The sequence below is a fragment of the Chiloscyllium plagiosum genome, unplaced genomic scaffold (genome assembly GCF_037043375.1).
Source record: "Chiloscyllium plagiosum isolate Xiang-an unplaced genomic scaffold, Cpla_swu_hap1 HiC_scaffold_17, whole genome shotgun sequence".
In the NCBI taxonomy this organism is placed as follows: domain Eukaryota; kingdom Metazoa; phylum Chordata; class Chondrichthyes; order Orectolobiformes; family Hemiscylliidae; genus Chiloscyllium; species Chiloscyllium plagiosum.
Window position 1 is genome coordinate 72833291 of NW_028270155.1, and position 24870 is coordinate 72858160.

General features: G+C 44.5%; 1 protein-coding gene across 3 annotated transcripts in view; it reads left to right on the forward strand.

Moving 5' to 3' along the window:
- vac14 (vac14 homolog (S. cerevisiae)) overlaps positions 1-24870 on the forward strand; it is a 363248-nt gene that overhangs the window by 260440 nt on the left and 77938 nt on the right. For all 3 annotated transcript variants that reach the window (XM_087996063.1, XM_043707329.2, XM_043707330.2), the window contains 2 exons: positions 2333-2507; positions 4193-4311. In XM_087996063.1, the coding sequence (XP_087852189.1) occupies positions 2333-2507; positions 4193-4311 (294 nt within the window). The remainder of the gene's footprint in view (positions 1-2332; positions 2508-4192; positions 4312-24870) is intronic.

Here is a 24870-nt window from a genome sequence, read left to right on the forward strand (position 1 = left end):
ACTTCAATTTAAACATTGGCTGGGTGAATGTATCATCTACTCTTGATGTTAGCTGTTCTGCAATGATTTGAATGCTTCCTTGATGAAGTTCCACTTAGTTTTGGTAGGATTTTATCCTCCTGGTCCAAGATTCGGCAGGAGAGGCATCAGCAGAATAAATACTTCAGAATGTCTCTTCACCAGCACCTCCCAGGATAATTCAGCACTGAAGGGAATTGAAGTGAGTCCATCACCTTACAGTAGTGTGTGCTTTGAGAATTGAAGTGAGGCTCAGCTGAACAGACTAGGAAAGTCCCAGGCTCCAAGCTGCCCTGTTTGTATTCTATACTGGCTGACCACAGGCCTTTGCCACTGTCGTTGCTATTCTGTGCACAGACTCATGAGCCTGGCCAGTAGAAATCTGTCCAACAGCATCAGCTGCATTTTGGCCAAATGTACATATGAATATGCCATATCACAGAACAAATGATCAATATGTGGAGCTGTATTTTATTGTAAGAGTGCTTCCAATCGGTCTCTGCTGAGACTATATTGATGCTGTTCCAATGAATGTCCATGGCTAGGCTTGCATATGGAGATGCTGGCAATTAGAGTCAAGATTAGAGTGGTGCTGGAAAAGCACAGCAGGTCATGGAGCATCCGAGGAGCAAGAAATTCGACATTTCTGGCAGGAGCCCTTCATCAGCCTGAAACAGCGATTTTCCTGCTCCTCAGATGCTGTCTGACCTGCTGTGCTTTTCCAGCACCACTCTACTCAGGCATACTGCTCTCCATATGCAAGATTAATCTGCAGAGTATGAGCACCATGTAACCTCTGCCGCTTGTCCCTCGTCACAACCGTCATGTGCTCACCTCACCCTCCCAAAGCTCTGTTACACATATCCACCACATGCCCCCTCTTCCTCCCCGCCCCTCCCCCGCAGATCAAACCCCACTTGCCATTTAGAAACCTTCCCCTGTCCACCCCACTCACCCTCTGGCACACACTCCTTCCCAATTCACCCTCTCCTCCTCAACTCACCCTCTCCTCCTTCCCATCGCATCTCAAGCTTCCTTTTCCTTCTGTCCCTATGAATAGTGTTGATTTTGCTGTCAATATTGTGTCTAAATTCCTCCTTGACTACCATGACTGAGGGCTCAGTGGAGTTATACTCCAAAAGGGGAGGTTGTTCCAGTGCAGTTGGACCCTAATGAACCTGAGAACTGACTCTCCAGTTTCACATTCTGTTCATTGCTCCTAAACTGGATTGTTATATTTTTGTAAATTTGCTGAAAATCATCAACGTTTTGGAGAAGCGTTTCAATGTGTAACTTATTGCAGGTACAGTTAGGTATCGCAGAATTCTGTGAACACTTAATTCCAGTTAATGGATTCAGTTTATTATAAATATGGAGCACACACTGTATTTGTACTTTGATTCACTGCTGAGTTAGCAGTGAATAGGCGTGTTGGGGCGGGGGGGGGGGGGTTCTGCAAATCAATTGTTTCTGATGTTGACAAAATTCCTGTTCCTCCTTATCTCTAACTTCCTCCAGCCCCACAAACATAAGACTGTAAGATATAGCAGCGTAATTAGGCCATTCAGCCCATCAAGTCCACTTCACCTTTGTTACCTCTCAACTTGATTATTGCAACGAGCTATTGGCTGTGATCTTCCACATTCCACTGTCTTCAGCAGCAACGAGTTTCACAAATTCACCACCCTCTGGCTGCAGAAATTCTTCCTTATCTCACTCCTAAACGATTGTCCCTTTACTCTGAGGCTGTGTTCTCAAGTCTTGATCCCTCCTACTAATAGAAACATCACCCCCTCACCCCCCACCCCACTCCCAACCTTCTAAACTCCATCGAGTACAGACCCAGAGTCCTCAGCTGCTCCTTAAGCCCTTTACCTCCGAGATCATTCTTTAAACTTCCCCTGGACTTCGTCCAAGGCCAACATGTCCTTCCTTAGATACTAGTCCCAAAACTGCTCACAATATTCCAATTCCCTCAGATATCTGTACTCTTCTTATTCTGGCTGCTTGTGCATCTCTGCCATCCTTTGCCCCAGCAGGTCCTCAGCTGCTTAGGATCTAGAGTCCCCACCTGAATGCTCTCCACCTCTTGCTCGGACTTTAATCCCTCCTCCTTTTACTTAGTCATCTCCTGCTAAGATCTCACATGATTCAGTGTTGTATTTGACCTGATATCGCTCCTTTAGAGGTGACTTGCAATGTCGTATTGCAGTAAACGTGCTTTGTCAATGCAAGTTGTTATATGGGTCGTATGTTTTAATCTAGTCTCTACTGGGAACTGTTCTTTTATGTTTCCCTCCTTTCTCATTCCTAGGCAGCTGTGCCTTTTGTTAAACGCCGAGAACATCTTTCATTCCATGGCTGAAATCCTCCTTCGAGAAGAGGACCTCAAGTTTGCTTCCACCATGGTGCAAACTCTCAACTCCATTCTCTTGACGTCAACAGAACTCTTCCAGCTACGGAACCAGCTGAAGGACCTGCACACAACGGTGAGGCTCATGTCTCAGTATCGATGCAGTTGGCACTAATGGGTGGGATTTGGTTTGTACAATACATTGAAGCCAAAGAGTGCAGAATGCTTGTTGCGTTTGTCGCCCGCTTCGTAAAGAGACCTTTAGTCATGCAGAATTCCAAGCTCTGATCATTGCATTGGTGGTGTCACCTAACCTCAGCTCGGAGACCAGTGGTGGTGCTGCAATAGTTAGCTCCTGTCGCCTTTTCCTCTTAGTACCATTCACCCTGCTGTGCCTGCATGTTGGGCTGTGTCCTACATTATAACTCAATGTCTTATCCAATGCAGAATTTCCCTTCCCATATCCTCTTCCAAGGGCCTGCCTCCACCAACAGCTGCTGAGACTCTGACCCTTCCGCAGATCCCCACGAGACTCGATTGCTCTTGTGCTGTCTCCATTTCTGCTTGTCAAAGCTGATCACTTCAACCTTGGGTGCATGTTCGCTCTCACTGTTGGGCTGTAACAGATCTGCTGTCTTTTTTTTTAACCTAACTGATTAATGTTTGTGAAAATGGATATCAGGCATGTTTTGAAACCGTTACCTAATGGACTTTCTTCATACTCAAAAGATGCAAACATATGTCTCACCATTGTACACCCCAAGGATTTTTCTAACACTTGCCTTATCCCAGCTGTCTGACTGGATTACCCACTTAATACCTTTTGTCGTACCCTTTTAAATTGTCCTTTCTCAAATACTTATCCACTTGCCTTTTAAAATCAGTTATGGTCCAATGGCTTCTTGTTCTAACAAATCTCTGGACTAAAACATACACATGAACTACTTACCTAATCTTCCTCTTTGTTCTTTGATTGTAAATTTATGCCCTTCAGTTGCCAATTTCATTGAAATAATTTTTCTCCATGTGACTGAAATTCCCTCTCAATTTTCAGCACCTCAATCACATCTCCACTTTGCCTTCAAAATGCTTAGGAAGAGATTCCAAGCTTCTCTGGTGCTCCTTCCAAAGTGAAACCTCTTCAAGGACAAGCAGGCTGTCTCATTAAGAGAGCCTCAAGGTTGAGAAGCAGCAGAGAATGGCGACTGCTGCACGTGGGCAGAGTAGATTGGAAAATTCTGGAATTGGGTCATATTCTCTGTTGGTGCAACATTCAACCTCTCCTAGATATCAGGTTCTTAATGCAAACCAACAAAGTGACAATAGTTTTGATGGTCCCATCTTGATACCAAGGGTCTCCATACCACGGGCAGAGTCCAAGAGTCAGACTTCCATATATAGTGATAGCAGAGACAGTTGGCACACAGACCAGATGGTTCTGAAATGAATACTGTCAACGTTCCCCCACAGTTGTGCTGGTGACTTGGTGACCACAACAAACTGGCCTTGCTCAGCAGGCAGAGGCTAGTGCACACATTGGTGTGAGTGCAGATCACTCTGTCAAATGATGATCAGTTTGGTTTATCTACAAGTTTCTCCTAACATGTAAAATGATCAACTCCATTCAGCAATCCATTTTTGTAACAGATGGTGCTGTGTTGCCCGACTTAGTGGGCAGACTTGTCCTGTATTCAGAGGGCTTTACAAAAGTTCTAAATGAGTTTGCTGAGCACCACAGTTGGAAGCCATTGCTTGAGGGATCTGATGTATTTTAAGTTGCTTGTTTTTAAATATTGTTTCCTTGCATTTTGTTGCCTACAGGAAAGCTGCAATCTGTTCTGTGGCTTGTACCGTTCCTGGTGCCATAACCCCGTCGCCACAGTGTCTCTCTGCTTCCTCACACAGAACTACAAACATGCCTACGACCTCATTCAGAAGTTGTATCCTTTTGTTCTCACTTGTGAGTTGGCAACTCTGCTCCCTTTTCAACAGCACAACACAGTCATCAGCATTTGTGCCTCGGTGATCAGGAGGTTGGGGATCCATGCAGGCTTGAGGTCACTGCCTACGTTGACACAGTTGCACTCTTTTTGGTTGGGAAATTAAACTGAGATGCTTTTTGTCTGTGGCTGGTTTGGGTGATTGTCGTAAAGATTCCTTGATGCCAATCAGAAATTAGAGTTGTTTTTATTCCTTTGTGGGACGTGGGCATTGCTACGTGAGACAGCTTTGGATGTACATTTGCTTGCTGAGCTGGAAGGTTTTCAGACGTTTTGTCACCATACCGGTAAAATCATCAGTGAGCTTCCAGATGAAGCACTGGTGGTATGGCCCACCTTTTAATTGTTTGGGTTTCCTTGGGTTGGTGATGTCATTTCTTGTGGTGATGTCAGTCAATGTGGTGATGTCATTTCCTGTTCTTTTTCTCAGGGAATCCAAGTCAGTGTGTTTGTTGATAGAGTTCCAGTTAGAATGCCATGCTTATAGGAATTCCCACGTGTGTCTCTGTTTGGCTTGTACTAGAATGGATGTGTTGTCCCAGTCGAAGTGGTACCATTCCTCATCTGTATGTAAAGATACTGGTGAGATTGAGTCATGTCCTGTGGATCACCACAGGAAATGATGTCACCAACCCAAGAAAAGCCGAACACATAAATAAAAAGTGGGTCATGCCACCAGTGCTTCATCCGGAGGCTCACTAATGATGTTATCTAGTATGGTGACGAAATATCTGAAAATGAACCTTTTAGTTCAGTGAGCAAACCTACATCCAGACCCTCAACCTGAGCTATAAATCTTCTCAACTCGCTGAGGCAGCTTTATTATCCATCTCTAATTACCCTTGATACCCTATGGGTAAGTGTGGCCTAATGGTATCGTCACTAGACTATTAACCCAGAAATCCAGGTTATATTCTGGAGATCTGGGTTTGAATCCCACCACAGCAGATGCTGGAATTTTAATTCAATAATAATCTGGAGACAAGAGTTTAATGATGACCATTGCTGATTAGTTCATCAGGTTCACTGATGTCCTTTAGGGAGGGAAATCTGCCATCCTTACGTGGTCTGGACGACATGTAACTCCAGAGATTTGCTTTGACTCTGAACTGCCTTCTGGGCAATTAAGGACAGGCAATAAATGCTGGTGCAGCCAGTCATGACGAATTCCCATGAATGAAAAAAGATAAGTTATTTGCTTGGTGATTTCAAAGTGGAGTGAAGAGCCAATCACACTGCTGTGGTTCTAGAGTCACATTAGGCCAGACCAGTTAAGGATTGTAGATTTCCTTCCCTAAGGGACATTAGTGAACCAAGTGGATTTGAACAACAATAAAAAGTGATTACATAGTCGCCATTAGACTAGCTTTTAATTCCAGACTTTTAATAAATTCAAACTTCATCATCTGCCATGGTGGGATTCATGCCAATGTCCCCAGAACATTGGCCTGAGCTCTGGATTACTCATCCAATGATATTGCTACTATACCACTGCCTCCCCATGTTATTCCAGTGTCCTCCTCAACCTTCCTTCCCCAACCTTAATTAACAATTTAAAAAATGGAAAATACTGGGACAACTCACTATCTATGAAGAGAGAAACCAAGTTAACATTTCAGTTCAAGGGCCTTCATCAGGACGAGGAAACTTTGGATCTGGAGTAGGTTCTGAGCAAGGGTTGGGTAGGACAATGGTAAAAGAAAGGTCTGTGCAAAGGTGCAAAGACAGAAAGGATTGAATGACAGGAAAAGCAGGACTGAAGGGAAAGGAGATCAGACAAGAAAAGAAGCCAGGAGCCACAAGATGGTGCTTGGAGCAGACAGAAAACAAAGTAAGGGGATGTGAAAAAAAAACTGCAAACCAGAAGAAACAAGATGGGGTTATGTACTGACATGTTTGAACCCCTTTCTGAGCCCAGAAGGCTGCAAAGTGTCTAATTGAAAAAATTAGGTGCCTAAACAAAAACAGAAGTTGCTGGAAAAGCACAGCAGGTCTGCCAGCATCTATGGAGAGAAGTCAGAATTAGCATTTTGGGTCAAGTGACTCTTCATCATAAATAGGGAAGTTCCGAGGAAGGGTCATTCGATCCGAAACATTAACTCTGATTCCTTTCCACAGATGCTGCCAGACCTGCTGAACTTTTCCAGCAATTTCTGTTTTTCTTTCTGATTTACAGCATCTGTAGTCCTTTCAGTTTTTATTTGCCTTTCCTCCAAATTGTGTTTCCTTCTTCAGTTTGCTGCAGGAGGCTCAGGTATCAGCAAAACAGCAAGGTGGAGAATGGAAATTACAGGCCACCAGAAGCTATAGAGAATGCTTGCAGGATGATGGGAGATATTCTGTAAAGCAATCACCCCCAGTCTGCATTTGGTCCTCCTAGTACAGAGGATATCATATTGTCAGTGGTGCATACAAAAAGCTCATTTGAAAGAATTGCAGTTAAGTTGCTGTTTCACTGGGTGAGTATTTGGGGTTTTGCTAATGTAAAGGGAGGAGCAAAAAGGGCCAGTGTTACATCTCCTGCACTTGCAATGGAAAATTGCCAGAGAAAGAGGACAAAGCGTTGATCCAGGGGGATGATTGAGGAGTGGACCAGGATATTATGGAGTCAGCAGATCCTTTGGAATGCTGGGAAGGGAGGGCAAAATGTGATTAACTGTAGTAGCATGCTGGAAGTGACAAAAAAAAAGGCAGAAAAAGATTCATTGAATATATAGGCTGATGACGTGGAGGATGAGGGAAGAGGAACCCTATTGTAATTAGAGAAGAGAAGGGGAGAGAGCAGATGTGCAGGAAATGGGGTGCTCATGTAGATTTCCAGCATCTGCAATATTTGATTTTCAACAAAAAAAAACTCAATTATCCATCCCCGTTCTATTTTTGAGGTGTTCCTAGCACAGAATGGACCTTGCATTTGGCTATGTAAGTCACAGCATGTTAAAGTCAATACAATTTGTTCAGTGCACAGCATGGTTGAGATGCTTAATTATATATATAGCACAGAATCAGGCCATCAGTGCCAATGTTTATACTTTACAGGAGTGTCATCCTTCACCTTTTCACAATTCCGTCTCTCTCCCTCATGCTTCCCTTAAATACTGTTTAGTTCTTGTGCTGTCGAGTTCCACTGTAAGTAAAGAAGATTCCCTTGAATTGTTTCCTTGGATTTGTCAGAGACTGTTTTCTATCTATTACCCTCCAGTAGTGGATACCCCACGAAATGGAAACATCTTTCCTGTGTTTTGCTACATATTAGACCTCCGTCAATTCACCCCCCAACCTCCCTCATCAACCTCTTTCTGGGGAAGAAAATACCTTCACCTGTTTGGTCTTTGTTGATTGTTATAGCCTGAGAGTTTTGATATTATCCTTATAAATTTTGATAAGGAGGTGCTGATGTTGGACTGATGTCACATGACACCAGGTTATAGTCCAACAGATTTATTTGAAATCACAAGCTTTTGGAGCACTGCTCCTTCACCTGATGAGCAGGTGAAAGCTCTGAAAGCTTGTAATTTCACACAGAGTCATAGAGATGTACAAGCACGGAAACAGACCCTTCAGTCCAACTCGTCCATGTTGACCAGATATCCCAACCCAATCTAGTCCCACCTGCCAGCACCCAACTCATATCCCTTCAAACTCTTTCTATTCATATACCCATCCAGATTCCTTTTAAATGTTGCAATTGTACTAGCCTCCACCACGTTCTCTGGCAGTCCATTCGACACACACACCACCCTCTGCATGATAAAGTTGTCCATTAGGTCTCTTTTATGCCTTTCCCCCTCTCACCCTAAACCTATGCCCTCTAGTTCTGGACTCCCCCACCCCAGGGAAAGGACCTTGTCTATTTATCCTATCCATGCCCCTCATGATTTTGTAAACCCCTCAGCCTCTGACGCTCCAGGGAAAACAGCCCCAGCGCATTCCACCTCTCCCTATAGCTCAAATCCTCCAAGCCTGGCAACATCCTTGTAAATCTTTTCTGAACACTTTGACCTTTCACAACATCCTTCCAATAGGAAAGAGACCAAAATTGCACGCAATATTCCAAAAGTGGCCTGACCAATGTCCTGTACAGCCGCAACATGACCTCCCAACTCCTGTACTCAATACTCTGACCAATAAAGGAAAGCATACCAAACGCCTTCTTCACTATCCTATCTACCTGCGACTCACTTTGAAGGAACTATGAACCTGCACTCCAAGGTCTCTTTGTTCAGCAACACTCCCTGGGACCTTGCCATTAACTGTATATGTCCTGCTAAGATTTGCTTTCCCAAAATGCAGCACCTCACATTTATCTAAATTAAACTCCATCTGCCACTTCTCAGCCCATTGGCCCATCTGATCAAGATTCCGTTGTACTCTGAAGTCACCTTCTTTGCTGTCCACTGCACCTTCAATTTTGATTGCATCTGCAAATTTACTAACTGTACCTCTTATGCTCACATTCAAATCATTTATATAAATGACAAAAGGTAGTGGACCCAGCACTGATCCTTGTGGCACTCCACTGGTCGCAGGCCTCCAGTCTGAAAACCATCCCTCCACCACCACCCTCTGTCTTCTACCTTTGAGCCAGTTCTGTATCCACATGGCTAGTTCTCCCTGTATTCCGTGAGATCTAACCCTGCTGACCAGTGTCTTATGGGGAACCTTGTTGAATGCCTTACTGAAGTCCATATAGATCATATCTACCGCTCTGCCCTCATCAATCTTCTTTTCAAAAAAAAAACTTCTTCAAAAAACTCAATCAAGTTTGTGAGATATGATTTCCCACGCACAAAGCCATATTGACTATCCCTAATCAATCCTTGCCTTAACAAATACATGTACATCCTGTCCCTCAGGATTCCCTCCAACAACTTGCCCACTACCGATGTCAGGCTCACCGGTCTATAGTTCCCTGGCTTTTCCTTACCACCTTTCTTAAACAGTGGCACCACGTTAGCCAACCTCCATTCTTCTGGCACCTCACTTGTGACTATTGATGATACAAATATCTCAGCAGGAGGCCCAGCGATCACTTCCCTAGCTTCCCACAGGGTTCTAGGGTACACCTGATCAGGCCCTGGGGATTTATCCACTTTTATGCATTTCAAGACATCCAGCACTTCCTCCTCTGTAATCTGGACATTTTTCAACATGTCACCATCTATTTCCCTACGTTCTATATTGTCCATGTCATTTTCCACAGTAAACACTCATGCAAAATATAAACCTGTTAGACAATAGCCTGGTGTCATGTGACTTCTGACCTTTGCAGACCTTGGTAAAAGATTTTGTTCAAAAGATGAAGATGAGTCATTGGGGGCCAGGGGAACGGAGGTCTTGGAGAGGTGGAGGACATGGGTGGTATCCCGAACGTATGTGGGAAGCTCCTGGACCGGGGTGGGGGATAGGACAGTGTCGAGGTGTGTGGAGATGAATGTGGTGGGGCAGGAGCAGGCTGAGACGATGGGTAGGCTGGGATAGTCAGGCTCATGGATCTTGGGTAGGAGGTAGAACCGGGCGGTGTGGGTTTCCTGAAATATGAGGTTGGAAGCTGTGGGTGGGAGACTCAGCCTGCTCCTGCCCCAAATTCATCTCCACATAACTCCATACTGTCCTATTCCCCCTGGTCCAGGAATTCCCCACATATTTCCATGTTCAGGACACCACTCACGCCTTCCACCTCCTCCAAGGCTTTTGTTTCCCTGGCTCCCAATGCCTCATCTTTACCATGGACATCCAGACCCTAAACACCTCCATTCGCCATGACAGAGCCTCCAAGCACACACTTTCTTCCTATCCCGACATTGCCACCAGTACCCTTCCACTGACACTAATTCATTTGGCTGAACTGGTCCTCAACAATTTCTCTTTTGAATCCTCCCACTTCCTCCGGACGAAAGGGGTAGCCATGGGTCCTAGCTATGCCTGTGTCTCTGTTGGCTATGTAGAACAGTCCATCTTCCACAGTTACACCGGCACCACTCCCCACCTTTTGCTACGCTACATTGATGACTGCATTGGCGCCATCTCAGGAGGTCGAACGGTTCATCAACTTCACCAACACATTCTACCCTGACTTTATTTCATCTGGACCACCTCTGACACCTCCCTCCCCTTCCTGGACACCTCCATCTCCATCAACAGTGACTGACTCAACACTGACATTTTCTACAAACTCACTGACTCCCACAGTTACCTGGATTACACCTCCTCTCACCCTGCTTCCTGCAAAAATGCTATCCCTTATTCTCAATTCCTCTGCCTCCGCTGCATCTGCTCCTAGGAGGACCAGATCCACCACAGAACACACCAGATGGCCTCCTTCTTTAAAGACTGCAATTTCCCCTCCCACATGGTTGGTGATACCCTCCAGCGCATCTCATCCACCTCTCAGACTTCCGCCCTCGAACCCCACCCCTCCAACTGCACCAAGAACAGAAGCCCTACCCCATCCCCTGTCCCCTGGTCCTCACCTTCCACCCCACCAGCCTCTGTATACATCACATCATCCTTCGCCATTTCTGCCATCTACAAACGGACCCCAGCACCAGGGATATATTTCCCTCCCCACCTCTATCTGCTTCCCATAAAGACCATTCCCTTCACGACTACCTCGTCAGGTCTGCCAACCCCCCCCCCGCTGCCCGCTCAACACCTTCTCCTGCCACCGCAGGAATTGCAAAACCTGTGCCCACACCTCCCCCCTCACCTCCGTCCAAGGCCCCAGAGGAGCCTTCCACATCCATCAGAGTTTCACCTGCACTTCCACACACGTCATTTACTGTATCCATTGCTCCCACTGCGGTCTCCTCTATATTGGGGAGACAGGACGCCTACTCGCAGAGTGCTTCAGAGAACATCTCCAGGACACCCGCATCGACCAACCCCACCACCCCTTGGCCGAACTCTTCAACACCTCCTCCTTCTCCGCCGAGGACATGCAGATCCTGGGCCTCCTCCATCGCACTCCCTTACCACCCGACGCCTGGAGGAAGAACGCCTCATCTTCCACCTCTGGACTCTCTAACCCTATGGCGTCAATGTGGATTTCACCAGTTTCCTCATTTCCGCTCCCCCCACTTTATCCCAGTTCCAACCTTCCAGCTCGGCATCGCCCTCATGACCTTTCCTCCCTGTCCATCTTCCTTCCCACCTATCCGTTTCACCCTCCCCTCCGACCTATTGCCATTACCCCCACGTTCATCCACCAATCGCATTCTCGCTACCTTCTCCCCCAGCCCCACCCCCTCCTATTTATCTCTCCACCCCTGAGGCTCCCGGCCTTTTCCTGACGAAGGGCTTTTGCCGAACCATTGATTTTCCTGCTCCTCTGATTCTACCTGACCTGCTGTGCTATCCCAGTATTCTACTCAAGTTTATGATGAATGCATTGTCTGCAATTGAGTAGAAGCTGCAAGAACCCATCAGAACTGCATTATAAGGTATTAATATGCATGTAGTCACTGCCTGGAACGTGGGTATTCGGATGAACCTCGATTATCCAAACGACAAGGACGGGGAGTATTTTGTTCGGATAATCGAATGCTGGATAATAGAATTTAGCCAAACATCGGGACCTTACGATCTTGTTCGAATAATCTGAAATTCAGATAATCGCGTTCAGATAATTGAGGTTCCTTTGTATTGAAAACGTAGACAGTTATGCCTTCTTTTACATGTAGCTTTTACGCTTTTGGTAGTGACATACAATTCAGTTTGATTAGATTAGATTAGATTCCCTACAGTGTGGAAACAGGCCCTTCGGCCCAGCCAGTCCACTCCAACCCTCCGAAGAGTAATCCACCCAGACCCATTTCCTCCTTACTAATTGACCTAACACGATGGGCAATTTAGCATTGGCCAATTCACCTGACCTGCATATCTTTGAACTGTGGGAGGAAACGGACCACCCAGAGGAAACCCACGCAGACACGGGGAGAATGTGCAAACTCCACACAGTCAGTCACCCAAGGCTGGAATTGAACCTGGGACCCTGGTGCTGTGAGGCAGCAGTGCTAACCACTGAGCCAGTTCTTGAATATTAAACTGGAGAATCTTCACAAATGGACTGACAATGTCACAGCATGTGGCAACTGGAAGCAATCTGACTCATCGTGCAAGATGCTGCCTGAACTGCTGTGCTCTTCCAGCACCGCCAATCCAAATTCTATCTGTGTGGCCATTGAGACAGAAGATAGTTGAGTGAAGGGGCATCTCAGAGCAGATGACCTGAGGAGTTGTATGTGACAAAGTTATGGCGATGTTGGCCTGAATTATTTGAAATATGGTTTGAATGGGCAATGTTCCATTAGAGGGCAGCTTTTAAACAGAATGAATTTTGAGATGTAACATTTTCTGACACCTGGTATTTAACTAAGCCAGCTCCACACACACCACCACCTCCCATCCCTGGGGGACAAAAAGTACATTTTGATTATGTAAATGCTTTTTGAGGCACTTTGAATAACTGTCACTTCCAGTGTTTAATTGTCTCACTGCCAGATTCAGGTCCTGAAATTGTGCAGACTGTGCATCTTTCAGCTCTCTCCTCAAGGCCAGACTGGACCAGAATTGGCAAAAGAATGTGTCACAGATTCCTCTGCAGGGCCAATTGAAAAACATTATCGCCAGCAGCTGCTGTCTGTGTACATTAGCTCTTCCATTTATAGGTAAAAGCCGAATACTAAAATACCGCAACTTCATTCAGGCAGATGTTTATGAGCTTTGGACAGAGCAGTTTGTCTTTTATTTTCTTTTTTTGATCACGCTGCCTGTGTTGAAACCCATACAGTTTCAACGTGTGATTGTGTAGTCTCTGTCTATGTCAAGCTAACTGCCATGGGTTTGCAGGTGGTTGGAGGGTCAGGAGTGGGGGGAGGAGCGCAGAGGTGGGGATGGTGGAGACATCACCTATAGAAAGAATATGGACTGTGGAAAGGTTAAAATCAACTAGGGTTCCTGCTCATGGCTAACTCACCGCTTAGTAAAATAGTCTGCCGTAATTCGCTCAAAGCAGGAGAATAGGCCCAGGTGAGAGATTCTGCAATTGACTGACAACAATGAAACTGAACTGCAATCAGAAATCTTTACCTTCAGACAAAGAGGGGAAGCCTATGGACAGGACATGAGAGCAGGGGGAAAGATGAAGTCTATCTGGTATAATGAGGATTTAGTTGCTGCTGATTGCACTATTTCAGGACTGGGAGTTGTATTAAATTATCTCTGCCCTGTTTCACATTGCACACTTTCTGTGATTTCTGGAGTTGCATTTATGAATAAGCCATATTTATAGCTTTTTCATAATTCATCAATTTTGGGGTTTTTTTCACGGCTACACAAACGTCTACTAAAATGAAATGAAGTTCAGTGTGTGACTGTTGGACAGATTACACTGGGGAATACAAAGACAAAGTTGATAAAAGTAACCAGGAAGTTGTCATTATTGTAAAAACCCAAATTTATAGAAGGGACGTGAGAATAAATCAAATCAATTCAAAGGAAACTGATCATCCATGGCTTCTGGATTGCAAGTATCATTGAATCCTTACAGTGTGGAAGGAGGCTGTTTGGCCCATTGAGTCTGCACTGACCCACCAAAGAGCATCCCGCTCAGACCCAGACCTCCACCTGATCCCCATTTACCATGGCCAATCCACCTAACCCTGCACCTCTTTGGATTGTGGGACAACACAGGAGCACCCAACAGAACCCCACACAGACACAGGGAGAATGTGCAAACTCCACACTGACTGTCACTCGAGTCTGGAAGTGAACCTCAGTCTCTGGAGCTGTGAGGAAGCAATGCTAACCACAGAGCCACAGTGCTGCCTCAGTCCCAATCCAACACCAGTACAGGCATCATGAACATAGAACATAGAAGAATACAGCGCAGTACAGGCCCTTTGGCCCTCGATGTTGCGCCGATCCAAGCCCACCTAACCTATACTAACCCACTATCCTCCATATACATTGCATTGGATAGGTATATGGAGGATGGAGGATCATGCTTGGCTATTAGCTGCCCAGAGATGTACTGTTGTAGCAGGTCAAACAAAAGGCTCATCACCATCTTCTCATAATTCTTGGGATTGGTAATAATTATAACCTTATTAACAGCATTTATAGCCCAAGAATGAATTTTTAAAGAATTACCAGAGAAATATTTTGCTGCCAAAAGTCTAGCTACTAATCACGATTTGAACTCAGAAGACAGTCAGTTCTGGATCTGTTAACAGCTTGCCTAGCTTTGAAATTTCTTCCAGCTCTTGCAACTGCATTTTAGATAAGGTGGCGTCATGATACTGTATGAAAGCCTCGGATTGGATTCCAAATAAGGTGTTCATTGTGGCTCAGAAGTAGCACTCCTGCCTCTGTCAGAAGGTTGTGGGTTCAACCCTTGCTTGAAAGGCTCAAGTAGATAATTCAGGCTGACACTCAAGTGCAGTACAATAAATCCTCTTTAACAGTGTAGTTGCATTCCTGAAAAGTGCAACTTTAAGTGGAATAATCGTGGGAAAATCCATTTTTCACATTACAACCAATGTAAAAGCTGTTGTTTGGTTCTGTAGAACCTTAACCATCAATGGGGTGGCACGGTGACTCAGTGGTTAGCACTGCTGCCTCAGAGCACCAGGGGCCTGGGTTCGAATCCAGCCTCAGGCAGCTGTCTGGCTGGAGTTTGCACATTCTCTCCATGCCTGCGTGCGTTTCCTCCCATAGTCCAAAGATGTGCAGGTGAGGTGAATTGGCCATGTTAAATTGCCCATAGTGTTCTCAGTGATGTGTAGGTTATGTGCATTAGTCAGGGGTAAATATAGGATAATAGGGTAGGGGAATGGGTGTGGGTGGGTTACTCTTCGGAGGGTCAGTGTGGACTTATCGGGCCAAAGGGCCTATTTCCACACTAGGGATTCTATGGAACAAATACTATAAACTCATTTTCACTAAAATAGATCATGATAACATTATATCTGTAAGGAGAAATAGTGTTGATTTGTACATTCCTAAATTCATGAGCTTTTAAATGTTAACATATGAAAACACTGTGCAAACTGCTTCCACTTACCTCCTGCTTATTAACTCCCCCCGACCCACCCAAACAAAATGGCATCAGTTGGATCATGCAATGTTTTACGAATCTGCTGCAGAATGACAGTAAAACAGATGTAGGAATATAGGAGCAGGAGTAGGCCATTCAGCCCCACCAGACTGTTCCACCATTCAATGAGATCATGACTGCTCTGTGGCGTAGCTCCATGTACCTGCTTTTGGCCACATCCCATGAATCCTTTGCTTGACAAACATGACAATTGATTCTGCATCCACTGCTGTTTGTGAAAAAGTGTTCCAGGTATCCTAAAGGTTAGTCCACATACTAGCCTAGTTCAATCGATGTTACCGAGAGAGTGCTGCACTGTCAGAGGTGCTGTCTTTCAAAGGAGACAGTAAACTGAGTGCCCATTTCCTGGCCAATACTTAACTCTCAGAAAGCATCAGAAAAACTCAATATCTTACCAGCCATGATCTGGTTCCAGCTTGTAGACTCTTGCTGTGTACAAATGGCACATTACCCACCTAATAACAGTGACTATACTTGGTGGTAATCACTTTGCATTTATGTAGTGCCTCATGTGACCTCTAAACATGCCAAAGCTGCCTGTTTATGGAAATGTACCCAAGCAAATGTTAGTACCTTGAGAAGAGATGAACATTAATTCAGTTGTTCTTTAAGACCTCCTGCTATCTCTGTTCCATTGTTTGGGTGGACTGACCCAAAGGAGAGTTGAGTGTGTGTTGCTGGAAAAGCGTCCAAGGATGCCTACCTTGAAAAAGTTCTCTCTCTACCAAGATCTCTCTCTCTCACTGTACTCCCCAAGTCCTCTCCTCTGCCCTGAAGCATTCCTGATGAAGAGTTCCGGCCCAAAATGTCAATTCTCCTGCTCCTCAGATGCTGCCTGACCTGCTGTGCTTTTCCAGCAACACACACTCAACTCTGATCTCCAGCATCTGCAGTCCTCACTGTCTCCTAGTTGACCCAAAGGAGATCATACTTTATCGAAAAAATCAGCTCTTACTTCAAGACTACTTTGAATATCTGAATTAAAACTAAGGCTTTATTTTGAAAAAGCAATAGGACCGCATAAAGAAGGAAAGCTATATTATTACCAAAGACGCTGGCTGCAATTCAACTGAGACTGATTCAACGAAGTTAGTTTCTATTGGGTGTTTTTGAAGAGATCAGCATTCTTAGAATAGATGCCTTATGCTGTGTACTGGCTATTTGTCAAAGGTTCACATAACTGACACTCTGCCACAGTTTGAGCTGAGATTTGTTCCTTGGCCTTTTGGTACAAACATTTGGTGTCTGACTCCAATTAGCTACTAACTTCCTGTAAAGCCTGACTTATGAATGTAAGGGCCATTCCCAAAGGGCTCCACTGAAAACTTAGTGAGTTCATCTGGCACATAGCTCAGCCCGAATAGAAACATCGTAGTTCGACCTCACCCACCGCCCCCCCCCCCCCCCCCCCCTCCCAAGACTAGAGTGAAGTAGTTGACCTCAGCCCAGAGAGGTGGAAAAAGATGCTCAGCAATTATCTTTGGTGCCCTAGGCCTGGGAGACTATATCTCACTGCTCCTTAATTCCCGTTCATTACAATACCGTCCCTCTTGATGAAGACATACTTCTCCATGTTGAATACCACTTGGAGGAAGTAGGGGGATTGGCAAATGACCAGAATGCACTCTGGGTTGGGGGACTTCAACGTCCATCAGCAAGAATGGCTCAGTAGCACCACTAATGACTGAACTGCTAGAATAGGTCTGCACTAGCTGCTGAGGGAAAATATGTATTTGACTACGTCCTCTCTACCTGCCGCAGGTAGTGACCATCATGCAGTTATTGTGGAAACTAAGTCCTCAGTTCCCATTAAGGATACTTTCCATTGTATTGATGGCACTGTCACCGTGTTAAATTGGACAGACTTTGAACAAAACTAGGTATCTGTAGGCTATCAGCAGCAGAATTGTATTCAGACACAATCAGTGAAGATTCAACCCCAGTCATGCTGCAGCAGGGATTTTAATAACCTCTGGTTTGATAACTGCACATTCTGACTTGTCTAACCACATCATTAAACAACAACAGTGAAACCGAGTGAGCAATGTGTGATTAAACCAGCGACACTATCATTATTATAAGATTTGAAAGTTCAGTGCATCGCTTACCTCAGCCTGATCATCCAGTGATTTATGGTAATAACAATAATTTATATAGGGCCTTTAACATGTTAAAACATCCTAAGGTGCTCAACGGGATCATTATCATACAATATCCAACCAAACGAGGAAGCAATGGGGCTGGTGGCCAAAAGCTTTGTGAAGTGTGAGGAACGTTGTGAAGGCAATGGACAGGCAGATCTTTTAACGGTGGAATTTCAGAGCTCAGGGCTGCAATCTCTGTAGATCGTGCTGTCAGTGGAGGGGTGATAGAAATCAGGGATGCAAAAGAAGCCAGAATTGGAGGAACAGAAAGACCCTTCCCCCTCCACCCCACCTTCTCCCATGTGGTGCTACAGCCCTCGTCTGTGTCATCACCAGCTCCAGCCTCAACTGTCCGAAGTTCTTCTGGCTATCCCCAGCCTTCCAGTATCCTCTGCTTGTTTCAAACCATCTTTCTTGTATTTTACCCCATACCAAGTCCCATTCATGCATTACCTCTGCTCTTGCTGACATACTTCAGATTGCCAACATCTCAGTTAAATTCTTATTATCCAAGACCCTGCTCCTCCCTATCTCCATAACCTCCTTAAGCAATTACAAACCACTCTCCATGACCTCACCACCTGATTCTGGCCTCTTGTCTACTTCAGCTGTCTTTTGCTTCCACATTGGTGTTCATGCCTTCTTCTTTAGGTTTCATTTCCTGAAATTTTCACCCTAAGCCTCTCTGTATGGCGCATCCCTCTGCATTCAAACTCCCATAAAGTCCATTTCTTTGTGGTTGCCGCTCTCAGGATCTCCTGCTTTGGCTCTGTGTCCATTCCTGTCGTAGTGATTGTAACATGGTGAACCAGATGGTCCTCATAGAATCTGAGTTCCCTGATTGGGGCTGTCAATCTGGTCCAATCAGGGAGCCCTAGCTGACAGATATAAGTAGTAGTGTCAGAGAGCTGGATCAGTGTCAAGGACTCCCCATGTATAAATAAAGTGTGTCATGGTGATGGGATACCAGCCTTTGTGGAAATAGTTTACCATTTGATTTCAGTGCTATAAAGTGCTTTGAGGCCTGTATTCAAGCTACAATGCAAATGTAAGTTCTAATATAAGTTCTTGTTTATTCCTCTCGACATCCTGCATACTTTTATTCTCCTTCACTGTCTTGACCTTCCCTCGCCCGGGCTTGCCTACAGTACAGGCTGGGGATGAAGCTAGAATCTCCCATTTGATGTCATTACTCAGTGTGACATTGACGCAGCTTAATATATATTAAGTAGCCAGCTTGATGGCAATCAACTGGAACATCAAGGCAAAAAAAAACAATTTGCGGCAATGCAGAATGTGACTAATGTATGAATAGGGTCATTAATAATGCAACATGCAATTATGGAAAATTAATGAACAGTGTTTACTAGGTCGCCTAGAATAAGAGTCACATAATTGTGTGTACAGATTGTTAAAGCTCCTGTGATGGATATGACTATAGTGTTAGTGTCCTATTACAGACTCTGCAGGGATCACAAAGCCATTGCGGTTGTGTTGTTTTCCCCTGCTCCCCGAGGTATAGTGCAATGCAGCATAGTGTTTAAAGAGCTCCCTTTACACTTGCCAATTGTCACTAAGTCAATCCCCGGAGCTGCGGGCGAGTCAAATCCAGCAGTCAGCCATGAAAAGATAGAGAAAAGAAACTGGAGCTGTGGAATACAAACCGATCACACAGGTAGTCAGCCAGCATCCAGAATGTTTTAGCTGGAAGCCCTTCCTCTGGTGTAAGAGTTTGAAAGCATGAGCTGCAATTGGAGTTTATAGAACTCTGGCCAACCATCCCAAGGGGCTTCACAGCAGCATAATCAGACTAAAATTAACATTGGGTCTAATAGTGAGACAATGGGAAGAGCTGGGTTTGGAAGTGTTGTGCAAGTGGAAAGGTTTCAGGAGGGAATTTCAAGGCTTGGGCCACACACAGCTGAAGCACTGAAGTCAACAAAAAAGTGGAGGGGGTGGGGGGAGGAGTTGCCAGGTTACGTAGATTATTCTCAGAGGTTTGGAGAGCTGGAGGATGCTACAGAAATGGGAGAAGCTGCACTGCAGAGGGATTTAAATGCAACAATGGGAATTTAAAAATTGATGTATTGGGAACCCTGTATGTAGATCAGTGAGCACAGGGTTGGTGGGTGAACAGGACCCTGAGAGAGTCGAGGTACAGGATCCTGTACCTGTAATACTGGTTTTCCTGTCTGCTTCCAGATGCCAATAGACCTGCAGGGCACTTTCAGATTTGGCTTGCAGGTGTTGCCTTGTTTCCTTGGCTAATGTATTAACATATGGGCACAGAGAGATAAAGCAAGAGGTCTCTAACTTTCTATAATTGAAGGCCTATATGAGGGCTACCTGTTGTAGCAAGAGAATTTAATCTGACCTACAGTGGATTTTGATAAAGAGTTGACAAAGGACATGTCATATGAGTGAAGCACTCCCTGCTGCAAGTTTGAACTCCCAGGTGTCACGTAAATGCTGCTGGAGCAGTTCCTGTGTCTTTGGGCTGAGAAGGGGTGGTGAAGAAAGCCGGTTAAGTGAGGCATGGGGAGGAACTTTTGGGCGGGGAGGGGAGTTATGGGCAGGGAAAGGCAAGACCTAGTGCCAAGAGGAACACTCCCATTCCTTGCCCACTCACTCTTCCAAATGTCAGGACAGCCTCTTCGCCTTTTCCAGCAGCAGAAAGAGGCTTATGGTTTGCACAGGTTCGAGAGCTCTGGCCTGTTTTAGGAGACATTTTACCTGCCGTTAGAACCTGAAAGTGTCACATTCCGAGCACACAAGTTTACCTGCTCCCACCTAGCTTGGTCTTCAGTGGGTGATAGTTATATTGCAGCTGTTGGTCTTTTACATTGACATTGAAGTGTCTGTAGTGCACAACTCAGGAATGAATTAAGAACTGCAGGTGACAGAAGCTGGAAGAAAATTTTGAATGACTTTGTGGGGTACTGCTTGTAGCACTGGTGGTAAAGAGAGAACTCTGTAATAATGTTTGAGAACATTTAAAGGAGCAAATGTATTCAAGTATCCAATAATACTCTGTGTCTGCAACAGAGATTCTCATCTCCTGGCTTAGGCCTGCTCGTGTAAGCCAGCCCTTTCTTGTTGAGTTCCTTAATTGGGAAACTACTGACATTCATTAAGAACCAGACTATGTTGAGTTTCTGAGTAGTTTGAGCAATTCTGGCATCTGATTGCTGACTAAATGGTGCAAAGTGAAGTTGAATACACTGTGCACTATTCCCTTCATGAATAGAGTGTGCAATAGCAGAATGCTTCGTATAGATCCTGGGAGTGAATTGGGAACTCAACCACAGTGGTTTTGCCTACTATTTTGTCAGCCAGATTGCAGGTACCTTCCCTCTGCCCAGAAAACAGGGTGATTCTGGGCCCTCAGATCAAAAGAAAAATGGGAAATTTTTTTACCACCGGCTTTGAAGGAGTTCACACAATTGAGCTGCCTGTAGCTGAATTTTAAGTCACCTTCCTCATGGGAAGAGGCCATTAAGATTTCTAGTCTGAAAAATGGGTATGTTGCAAAGGTGTTCTTGTTGGTGAGTTATAATTGGGATCATTCACACCTAAACCCTGGAGTTGGGATGTTAAAATCGCCTTCTGTTCCAAGGCACCAGAAGGGGTTTTGCTGGTTGTAATGTTTGTCTTTGTTGTGTTAAATAACTGTGAAAACAGTGAGAATGTCAAACATTCCCCAAATTTGAAAATCACCCACCACCAGGTTATAGTCCAACAGGTTTAATTGGAAGCACTAGCTTTCGGAGTGTCGCTCCTTCATCAGTTGATTTCAGAGTCGTGCTCCGAAAGCCAGTGCTTCCAATTAAACTGTTGGACTATAACCTGGTGATGTGTGATTTTTAACTTTATACACCCCAGTCTAACACCGGCATCTCCAAATCAAAGCATTCCACAGACCTGGATCTGCAAAGTGCCTCATGTCATACTGTTGTTTGAGAAGGGAGAGATCAAGAAAGCTAATTACTGGAGAACACAAGGACCCATATTCTGAGAGGAAAATTAGTGAGCATTTAGACATGTGTAGGTTAACCATAGACAAATGCAGGACTTACTTGGCAAACTTAGAACTGTTTGAAGAAGAGATCAGTAAGACAGGTAAAGGGATATTATGCATTTGGATTTTTTTAGAAGGCATGTGATATACAGAGTAACCTCGATTATCCAGCATACAATTATCTGAATTTCGGATTATCTGGCAAGATCGTAAGGTCCCAATGCCTGGCTAAACTGTGTTATCCGGAATTCGATTAACCGAATGAAATACTCCCCGGCCGTGTCCTTCGAGTAATTGAGGTTTCTCTGTAAAGAGTCTCAAGAAGCTTATGGTGGGCAAAGGAATTTAGCAGTATGGACAGATGTAACAGCTAGGAAACTATTGTGGTGAAGGAGTGATGGCCATTTATTGGCCATGTGCATTTGCTGCCTTCATCACTTCAGGAGGCAGGTAAAAATCTATCAGAGTATTGGGGAGCAAGAGTGAGATAAAGGCCAAACTAAGTAAGGATTTGCTATCCCCAAGTGCTCAAAGTAATCATTACAAAGTTTTACTTACCAGTTTCAGTAAGTACATTACATGCCTGATTTGAATTCTGGTTGTTAAACATCAAATGCTGTTTACGTCCACTACAGAGGACACCTCTGAACTCAAATGGCATTTCCAAAGGCCTCAAAGTTTCCTGTGCATTTATGGGCTAACTCTTGTGCAGTTGGTAGCACATTTTAGCCTTGTAATAAATGGGTTTGGCCTCCGGTGTCACTCCACAGACTTGAGTGCATAACCCAAACTGGTATATCTGTGTGGTATTGAGGATGCACTGTCAGAATGGCTGGCACTATTAGAGGAGCAAAGGAATTCTCCTAGGAGTCCGAGACAATACTTGACTCCTAACCAACATCTCAAAATGTGGCACATGGTCATCCATGGGACTTTACTGTGTGCAAATTGGCTGCCATCTGCCCTGTTTTACAGTTTAACAAAAAGTACTTCATTAGCTATAAAGTGCTTTGTAATATCCCAAAATTATACACACTATGATGTAAATGCAAATCTTTTTCTCTTTAGATATTTAATCTGTATTTTGCTGGCAGCTATGATCTATTCTGAGCTGAAGCTCAATGTAATGAATAGAATTCCATTAGCAAGGTCCCCAGTTTATATTAATTCTGCAGTAATCGGCTGGGCCATAATTGAATTGATATTCTAGAATGTGCTCTGTGGCTGTTATAAATTATACAAATTCACAACTTTAATGGATCCTCAAATTGGTTTGCCAGAGTTACTTTATTCAAGCTTCCCTGCCATCCTCTGGTTCGTCAGCACAAGTTGTAGTTTGAGTTGGTTTCACAGGCTGTGTCAGCTTGCTGATCGTCTCTCTCCACCTCCATCACTAACTCTCTGATAAGCTCACACTTCTGCAACACTGCTGTGTGCAAGAGGGTTGCTGTTTCTCTGGCATTCCAATAGGGTCGCCATTTCAAAAAATATTTCATCACATTTAAAATAAAAGCCAAGTTCTGTGGATGCTGGAAATCAGAAATAAAAGCAGAAAGTACTTGAGAAATTTAACAACACTTGCAGCACCTGTGGTGAGAGAAGCTGAAGCTGATGTTTCCAGTGCAATATTACAGTTGAAGTTCTGAGAGAGTGTATCATATTGGATTCAAATTGGTAACCCTGGTTTTCTATCCGATAAACGCTGCCAGATCTGTTGAGTTTCACCAAATCCCCTTTGTCAGCACCTTCCACGCTGTCAACCTTTACAGCCTAGAAGGACAAGGGCAGTAGTCACTTAGAAACATTACCTCATGCAAGTTCCCCTCCAAACCACACAGATCCTTTATTGGAAGATCTCACTGTTCCTTCAGCAGTGCAGTCTTAGGATAAGGGGCTGATGATGATTTATTACTGAAAAGAAAAGTTCACTCAAAGAGGTGCAAATCTTGAGAGTTCTCTATCCCAGGAGAAAGTGAGAATTGCAGATGCTGGAGATCGGAGTCGAAGATCATGGTGCTGGAAAAGCACAGCAGGTCAGGCAGCATCCGAGGAGCAGGAGGTTCAACGTTTCGAGCATAAGCCTTTCGTCAGTCCTCAGTAAAGATCTCGCCTTCATCCCTCTATCATCCTGGATCAATTAATTCAACACGTTGCGACATTGAACTTTTCTTCTGCTCCCTCTGCCTCTGTGCTTGCTTTTTCCATCAGGACTCCCACCCACCTCCAACACACCCCATCCACCTGGACATCCCATGCTGGTCTGTTACCCACCCTCGATCAATATTCCTGATGAAGGGCTTCTGCTCAAAACGTCGATTCTGCTGCTGCTTGGATGTTGCCTGACTGGCTGTGCTTTTCCAGCACCACACTCTTCTAGTTCTCTACCCCAGAAGGTTGTAGGTGCACAGTGATTTGAATATATTTATGCCTGTGATAGACAGAACAGTGGTATTTCAGAGAATCAACAGATTTGACACATTAGCAGGAAACTGGAATGGAAACCTATGTAATCGAGCTCAACAGTTTGGCCGACTTAATGGGCAGTTTGGTGTCCTGTTCTTATGTTCTAGGCCCACTTAAGGGACAAGTAAGAATGGTAACCAATGCTAGTCTTGGCATGGGCACTAATACCTCTTGAACCAAATTTTTTTTAAAAACTCATTGCTTTTTTTTACTGAGGGAGTTTAATTGAAGTTTCTGATCAACGTTATCTTAAATCCAGCTCCTGGAAAATCACGCTTTTCAGCACTGACTCTGAGTAAGAGGTCTCCACTGATATTTTTGCTCTTCCTAAAGTAGGGGCAATGATCCTCAAAATACTGGTCTCCAGAGGGAATAGCACAGGCCTGACATTGAGAGAGCAATGAAAGGATACGTTTAAATCATCAGGTTCTGTAGTTTGTACTGACCAAAAGGTATCTTTGGGAACCTTTAATAGAAAGATTCTTTCAAGTTTCCATGGGGAATGAAGACTGTAATGAACTAGGTGGCTTTCTTTAATGAATCTCTTCATGACATTGTAATTATTCCCAGTTTATACGTTGCTGTCTCAATCTTTCTAATGCCATCCTTATTAGCCTTTAGTATTTAGTCAGGCTTCAAGCTGCTGTGTCAGGTGGTCAGAACATATCACGTTTTGTCCTTCTAGATTATTCCTCCCATTCATGGCAGAAAACCTGAAACATGCTTCATGAATGCTGTCAGAACTGCTGAGCGTT